The sequence below is a fragment of the Chaetodon auriga genome, chromosome 17 (genome assembly GCF_051107435.1).
Source record: "Chaetodon auriga isolate fChaAug3 chromosome 17, fChaAug3.hap1, whole genome shotgun sequence".
In the NCBI taxonomy this organism is placed as follows: domain Eukaryota; kingdom Metazoa; phylum Chordata; class Actinopteri; order Chaetodontiformes; family Chaetodontidae; genus Chaetodon; species Chaetodon auriga.
This window is the reverse complement of record NC_135090.1, coordinates 22,400,760-22,408,926: the sequence shown is the minus strand read 5'-3', so window position 1 is coordinate 22,408,926 and position 8,167 is coordinate 22,400,760. Positions and strand designations below refer to the sequence as shown.

At 44.5% G+C, this 8,167-nt stretch overlaps 1 protein-coding gene across 4 annotated transcripts; it reads right to left on the bottom strand.

Annotated features, from left to right (window-relative positions):
- Nucleotides 1-256: 256 nt before the first annotated feature.
- Nucleotides 257-7,954, bottom strand: LOC143334794 (formyl peptide receptor 2-like). Of its 4 annotated transcripts, XM_076753705.1 has the most exons (4): nt 7,699-7,954; nt 4,740-4,867; nt 4,009-4,195; nt 257-3,319 (listed from the first exon to the last, which is right to left on the bottom strand). In XM_076753705.1, the coding sequence occupies exons 3-4, from the start codon at nt 4,186-4,188 to the stop codon at nt 2,426-2,428; spliced, it is 1,074 nt and encodes a 357-aa protein (XP_076609820.1). In that variant the 5' UTR covers nt 4,189-4,195; nt 4,740-4,867; nt 7,699-7,954; the 3' UTR covers nt 257-2,425. The 4 variants fall into 4 exon arrangements, with proteins under 4 accessions (XP_076609820.1, XP_076609818.1, XP_076609819.1 ...); XM_076753703.1 differs by lacking the exon at nt 4,740-4,867; XM_076753704.1 differs by lacking the exon at nt 7,699-7,954 and having other exon boundaries at nt 4,740-5,430.
- Nucleotides 7,955-8,167: the final 213 nt, after the last annotated feature.

The window sequence follows — 8,167 nt, the reverse complement described above, 5'->3', positions numbered from 1 at the left end:
TGTTTCTGACTCATTCTTTTTACCTGTTTTTATAATAATCAGTAATGATGGTTTGTGATCATTACAGACTGTCAGTAACGTTTTATATATGAGCTGTTTGTACTTAAAGCACTTTGTGACGAACTTCTATGATGGTGTATTGAACATTAAATATTGCTTCAAAATGAATATAAAATCTAATTAAGACAGTTGACAGTGAATAATGTTCTTTAATATTTATTGTGTTAGCAACAAAAACTAAATCTGCACAAATTATTCTGATAATGTTTCCTACATCAGACTCTGTGATGTGAAACTAACGATGACTAAAATAATTCTAAGAAAAATAAACGTTCTGTGCAGCCTCAGTGGACAGATGTGAGTTCAGAGTCGTCTCGTTGGATGTGGTTGCAGGCTTGAGGTGTGAACGTGTGTTACCTTGTACAGAAACTGTAATCTGCTCCTTCACACACAGGTGGCAGTATGTGCACATGCATCTGATAAGGACGGAAGGTATCTGACAATGTGATACACATTTTATTTAAGTCTCAATGCATGAAGTAATGTCATCCCAAATAACTGCAGTACTGAAGTGAGGACTGCCATAAAAGGCAGAGGGTGACTTTCTGACATTTCAGCCTTCAGTGTGTCTGCAGCAAAGCGATTCTGCTATTGAATTGTGGTTCCCCACATTTTGGAACAGGTCCGGTTACCACGGATTCACATCTTCTTTTTTATCTGTTTATACCGTCTCACATTTCAGCTTCTCTGAAGAGGAACCAAAGGTTGAACGCTGATGTTACCAAATGTTGGGAGGCCAAATGCTCTCTTCAAAACAAAATGCAGAATTTAGGTGAAATGTGTGATTAGCTGAGTTGAGCCTCAGCCGGCAGAGACGTCTTTGTCCCAGTGTTTGTTTTGGAGGGCAGTTTAAGGCTGTGGAATAGACCTTTATTGTCTTCCAACCACAGGAAAACACTCTTTATTATCCTCGACCACCAGTGCTACTAAATTCAGAGCAGCTTTTGGTAGTTGAGTCGGCACTTTTGCACAAATCTTTTAAGGTCACATTATAGTTCTCTTTAATCTCTACACAGTTATATTATTACGTGTTACAGAAATGCTACAACAAAAAACATAGAACCAACCGTACATGTTATCATCACAGTGACTAACACTGAGTTTACACTGTTAACATCCATCATGATGCTGCTGCCACAGTAAACAGCAGAACTCATATTAAACCTAATGAGCTGTAGAGCTGAAACGTATCCTGGTGATGTTGGAGTCATGTGCAGAGCAGGACCTGCTGTGGTTTATGGGCTGGTTGCTAAGGACTGATGACCGTCCGAGAAAAGCCATAAAGCTCTTCTGCACTGAGGCTGGAGCTTCTCCACAGTTTCGATTCATCTACCCTCCAGTGTGACCCCTGAACACCAGTCAGTGGGGACTTAAGTCACCACTGACTTTCCTTTTAATAGTCTCACTTCCCTCTGCCTTCTTTCCTTCCCTCCAGACTCATCGCAGTTCCACTTTTCACGTGTGGCTTCAATCACATGCAGCAAAGAACAACTGTACAGGAACATTTGAATCTGACCTCCGTCCATCATGTGGACCAGGTTCATTCTGAGAACATTTATCCAGTCGGCCTCTTCAGTGTGACATCAGCACTTTGGAAAATAAAAAAATGGATTGTGACACATACAACAAACCAGAGAACAGCAGAAAGTCTCAGCTCTTAAAGGACCACAGCAGTCGTCCTGCACCTCTTTGTCCATTAAAGACAGAAGTCTCAGAGACATGTTCACACTCAACAAGTCACCGTCCTGCATTCTTATGAAAAGCAGAGACGTCTCTCTAAACTCTCAAATACTTATTCCTTTTTCTGTTTCCTGCAGTAAACGATTCTTTTGATGAGTTAAATTATGATAAAAATCTAATGAATCCAGAGGAGAAACTACAAGAAGCATGATAAGAAGGTGGCTTTTGACACAAAAATAAAGACATCTTGACATTTGTGGTGATGGAGAATGTATCTCAAGCAAGTTTCAGATGTCTGCTTTCACACCTTATTGAAATGAATAGAAATCAATGGATACCTGGAAGGAAATCAGATAACCTTTACACAGTAACTACTAATATGATCACACAATTTCTTCACCAATAGGTCAAATGTACAGCAGTGTATTCACCTAACACCTTAACATCTGCAGGTACGATCCAGAAAATGTTCAGCAGTGCTTAAAGATTGTTCCGTTATCGCTTGTTTTTTTTTTTTTTGCCAAATATCTCTCATTTTTGAGTGTTTTTATGTCAACATGTCTCTTTTTTAACAAGGAGACGAACCAACTTCCATTTCGCTTGGACTTCAATGGGTTAAAACCTGAAAAAGACACCAGTGTGGCCCTTTAATGCTCACGATGTGTTCAGGAACTGTGGGAGAGACTCAAACTTTAGCTACATCCACGGCTGTCTGGCTCCTTCCAGACACCACCACGGTGCTGGGTTTGGACCCCGTGCTGTCATCCACAGAGCGTTCGTTGGACTGAGTGGTCTGTCCGTCCACGTCGTCCGCCAGAGCCCTCCTGTACACCCCCGCCAGACTCTGCCTGAACCGCCCCCTCACGTCCAGCCCCATGCAGAAGTACAACAGCGGGTTCACGCAGCTGTTAAAGTAGGCGAAGCCTGACGCCATGGGGTGCCAGATTTTCACCACCGGGTTCTTACTATCCACCATCTTCACCAGCAGGAGGCAGTGGTACGGCGCCCAGCACAGGAAGAACGCGACCACTAAGGATGCTAGTATGCGTAGGGGGCGGGACTTCCCGGACAGGCGGGTCCTTCGGATTCCAATCCCAGCCAGGATGTAACAGGTGAGAATGACCATGAAAGGCAGCATGAAGCCACACAGGAAGCGGATGGAGTAGAGCGCCAGTTTAGCGGTGTTGTCCCCCTGCGCCGCCTCCTTCACGTCCAAAGAGCACTTACTCAGGTTGTTCTTACCCACATAGACTTGGCGGTAGATGAAGTACGGCGTGCTGAAGATGATGGCGGCCGCCCACAGGCACACAGCCACCACCCTCGCCGCCCACAGGGTGCGCCGCCGCTTGGTGAAGATGGGCTGCCAGACGCAGAGCGCTCGGTCCAGACTGATCACAGCCAATAGAAACACAGAGCAGAACATGTTGGCGTATTTGAAGAAGCCGTTGAACTTGCAGAGGAAGACGCCGAAGGGCCAGTGGTCGAAGAAGAGCTTCTTAGTGAGCGAGAAGACGCGTGTGAAGCAGAAGATCAGGTCCGCTGCCGCCAGATTCACCAACCACACGTTGGTGACGTTCGGCTGAGGAGGAAGAGGAAGATGAAAGAGGTGAGACAAGAAGAAAGACAATACAGCAGAAGGAGAAGAGGAGCATCGAAGGACGACTTTTAGTATTTTCCTCTCGTATAGACAGAAACAATAAAAGTTGGCTTTGGATTTTCATGTATGTTGAGTTCAGGTGTGTGCGGCTGTAATAAGAGAGACACTCGACGTCTCTGTGGGAGTCCAGGTGCGATCAGAGTCCAGATAGAGAATCTTAATTTGGATTCAGGTTGTTTACACTCCAGCAAATTCGTGGAGTTTAGACTGCAGACACGCTCAGTTTCATTCCCACATTCCTAATTTTAAAAATCTTTGTTTGTTCCTCTTTTTTATGACCCATTTTCAAACCAGCGTCGGCATACTTCCTTTTTTGTGCCCTTTGGTTTTCACGGCATCAACAATGTCTCATAGATTAGGAAAGGAGGGGAATTTCACAGTGGTTTGAGCAGCAGAAATGCTTGTCGGGCCTTGAACCACATTTTGGTCTAAAACCTTACAGAAAACTGTGATGTGTGATACAGATTTCACTTTCATTTGACCTCTCTAATTACAGATGACAGATAATTATGGAGCAAAATAAACAAATGTGGTGTTTGCAGATGAACAACATGACGATGAGCTTCAGGGAATCATTTCTTTTTGGAGCTCTTTCCACGCTCTGTAAGCACCTTGAGCTTGAATCCAGCCACCCAGATGACCATGGAGTTCCCTGTGATGCCGAGTACCACCGTCAGCGTGTAGAGGACGATGGACACGTTGTCCATGATGGCGTCAACGTCCACCGTTGTCGCTTGCTCATTCTTGGAAGTCTGGAGGATGTGAGGATCCAGAGAGTTATTCTGGAACATTGTGTGGCTGGAAAACAGAGAAGTCAAGAAAAACAAAACATTGACAAAGACGACCTGACACATAAGAGCAGAGCGAGTTGGTCAAAGGCATTAAACCTGAGAGCCTGAAAACAGGTGAAACTTTTCATTATTGGTTTGCACAGTTTCGTCACTTGCTCCCCTGAATCTGTATTCAGCCCAGGCAGCACATTCAGATTTTCCAGGATCAGAAAAATCAGTTCGTACGTTGACATACGTGAGCTAATGCTGCTAATTTGAAGCCAGAAATTTTTGATTGTTAATTTGACTGAAGAAGTTCCCAGTTTGTGCACACAAGTTATTCATTTGTTTTGGTCGGAGAGTTCTCAACATTTTTATCTCCAGCATGAACAAAATGTGCAAATGAAATCCAGTTTTCATCCAGCGGTACTCAGGAAATGCAGCTGAGCTGCAGGGAAAGCAGAGCAGCTGACCCGGTCTGTGGTCCAGTCTCAGCTCTTTGCAGTTCAAGACAACCATCGGACTGAACGTCGCGATTCTGTGGCAAAACACTGAACTTCTCGTCTACTTACAGTGTGTGTCCGTGGATTATGAAGAAGTCTTCTTTAATTGTTCAGCAGCAATGAGGAGACGAAAGACGGTCTCTTATATGTTCATGAATGCAGCGTGAGTCTGGGCAACTTCCTATTTTACTTTCCTGCTAAAAACACGACACCAAGACGTCTTACGGAAGAATGACAAACGATTTGACCCAAACTAAAAACAAAACTCTGCTGCCCGACAGTCGTGATCAGGGAAAAACAGTCTAAGAGGGTCATAAGCTTTAAAAAGGAGCTCGGTGTCTGCTGAAATCTTCATATGATGCTATGAAAATAGACTTTAGTGGACTGTATGAATGAACGTGTGTGTGTGGCTGAGTCAGATTTACCCCGACTGAGTCACAGCGCTTCAGTGTCTGAGAATGTGCCAAGGTGTGTGTGTGTGTGTGTGTGTGTGTGTGTGTGTGTGTGTGTGTGTGTGTGTGTGTGTGTGTGTGCGTGTGCGCTGCATTAAAGTACAGATCTGTGTGTGAGATAGAGAGACGTTCACACTGACATCTCCAATCATGCAAATGAGGGAACTTTTGCATCATAGGTGAGCATCTGAACAAGGTTGACAATGAAAAATAAATGAGCTAATTTGCTGTCCTAACTAAAGTTAGATCAAAAGATTAATAATTTTCATCTCTGTGTCCAGCAGAAGTAGTTGAAGTAGTGCAGAGTTTATTGTATGTTGATGATAATATTGTATTTGTCACACGTTAAAGCAATGCAGCTGCTGATTTCATGGTCAAGAAAGAACTTTGAAAGCCAGGATGCTTCAAGTGCTCAGTAAAAAAATGGACATTTGAACATGTACGCCTGCACAGCTGGGCTGATGAAGACGATCATGCAACATGAACAGAAAGCTCCTCGACAGTGACTAAATCAATGTTGTGGTGAAGCTCAGCATTCACCCCGGAAGCAAGAAGAAGTCAAAACATTGTGATTTAACGTCGACCGTTGCTTCGGTATTTTCTACAATTGGGGAAAAAAACTGATTCTTGAAAGACTATCGCTCGATGTAGAAAAGTCAATCATTGGAAATTTAAAACCAGTTCTGGACATTATGGTGAACTGTAAGGGGGTGAGAAGGCGAAAAGGCCGTCGGCAGAACAGCTGTCACATCAGGTTTAGTCACGTTTCTGCAGCGTTTTCAACTGTACAATCTGACCTGAAAGCATCAAACCAACGTGGCCAATGCAGTGCAGAGAAAAGCTCAGCCAAGCGAGATATCCCGAAACTCGGTGTTAGCAAAGAGCCGAGCTTCACAGGAAAAGACAACAGTCCATCTGACAAGAACAGAGGCTGTTTCTGCAGGCAGAGGGAAGGCTGCAGCCCTCAAAAGGGGAAATGAAGAGTGCAGCAACTGTACAGCTTCAACCCCAAAAGACAAAAAACAAGAAACATCCTTTGGCCCACAGCAGCTGGTGGAGTTAATGAGGTCGCTGATAGCACCACCTGTCCCCAAATCTGATCCGCTGAAGAGAACAAAAGATGAGAGCATCAGCTAAAGTATCCATAACACGAACACTGGACGTAACACCAGGCCGAGACCACCTCCTCTGAAGGGCCTCGGCTCAGCTGCTGGGTCTGCTCACCTCTGCAGAAGCTGTTTACAAAAATATCTGCTGTGGCACTTTCCCACATCCCATCGTGACATCGAATTTCGAACATGCAGAGTCAATTAAAGCAAAGTTTAGCTTAATGAACAACGCTTTAGGTTGTGGTTTTGTTAGAGAAGGTGAACGGTGCGACAACACTCTGCAGGATGTGAGGCATCATTAAATACCAAGTTTATCAGCTCACCACAAAACCAGCTTCAACTCCCAGTCCTGCTCTATCATGAACAACCACAAACCTCCGACCGCTGAGCGAGCTGCATTAAGCCGACTTCTCACATATGAGTGAGCTGTGGTGGGAGCCAATCTGACTACAATAACTCTGAAAGCAGGTCAACTTACCCACTGTTTGCCAGCAAGACAAATACATTACAATTAAACACATCAGCAGGAGAATGTGTTCAAGTACCGACGTGTAATCCTGACACACGGTTCATGGCGAAAAAACTCAGAAAATAGATGCTGACGTTCACCTGCAACAAACACAATGCAGCAGCTGCAGCCTGCAGCCAGAAATGACCTGAGCCCAATAAAGACTTCCTGTACTGAAACATCTGAAGTTCATCACAGCAACAGACGAACCTTCAGCAACAGACGAACCTTCAGCAACAGACGAACCTTCAACAACAGACGAACCTTCAGCAACAGATGAACCTTCAGCAACAGACGAACCTTCAACAACAGACGAACCTTCAGCAACAGACGAACCTTCAACAACAGACGAACCTTCAGCAACAGACGAACCTTCAGCAACAGACGAACCTTCAACAACAGACGAACCTTCAACAACAGACGAACCTTCAGCAACAAATGAACCTTCAACAACAGACGAACCTTCAGCAACAGACGAACCTTCAACAACAGACGAACCTTCAGCAACAAATGAACCTTCAACAACAGACGAACCTTCAGCAACAGACGAACCTTCAACAACAAACGAACCTTCAGCAACAAACAGCTTGAAACATCTATTTTTTTTAACGTGTCCAAGTTAAAACTGGGCTAAATTAAAGTATTTTTAGTGGTCTTTGTTACATACAGCTGCTATTTTTTTTTTTCAATTCCAGTAACTTAAATGTGAAGCAGCTCTTCATGACAGTCATCTAAATGCTGTTGAGTTACATGTAACCAACAACTGTGATGTCTCTGATGTCCAAATCACCAAATTAGTGCCTCATGAAGTGACGCCTTCAGGTTCACTTCATGAGGTAAAAACCGTGATTTCATCAATCAACATCAACGTTTTTACGGTGTGAAATTCAGCATCAGTAACACAGCGATCAGTGTTCGTCAGCGAACGTGAGAAACAGCAAAATGTGCTGATTTCTTACCTGCAGATGTTGAGCTGGTGTCACAGCACTGAGGTCGGCTGCTTCACTGTCAGCGGTCAGAGGCAGAACTGAAGAGGCATCTTCGTCAGCTGTGTGTGTGTGTGTGTGTGTGTGTGTGTGTGTGTGTGTGTGTGTGTGGGTGGGTGTGTGTGGGTGGGTGTGTGTTCATGCACAGTGAAGATCCCCTCCTCTAGTGGTTTTGCAAAAAGTTTGATGTTTGTGTGTCCTCCCCCTGTCTGTCTGTCTGTCTGTCTGTCTGTCTCTTGCCCGCCCACACACACACACACACACACACACACACACACACACACACACACACACACACACACACAGATGACCCTCCCCTCCTCTATCTCTCTCTTCTTTTATGTTGTGTCTGTCTCTCCCTTCCTGTCTGTCTGCTTCTCTTTTTCTCATGCAGACTCTCTCTCTCTCTCTCTCTCTCTCTCTCTCTCTCTCTCTCACACAC

What these genes read in the sequence shown, in the direction of transcription:
- LOC143334794 (XM_076753702.1), bottom strand. Translation starts at nt 4,251, where the DNA reads ATGTGTCAGGTCGTCTTTGTCAATGTTTTGTTTTTCTTGACTTCTCTG. An exon ending in TGGCTGGATTCAAGCTCAAG is followed by an intron (nt 3,320 to 4,008) that starts GTGCTTACAGAG and finishes CTTCCTCCTCAG; the next exon opens with CCGAACGTCACCAACGTGTG.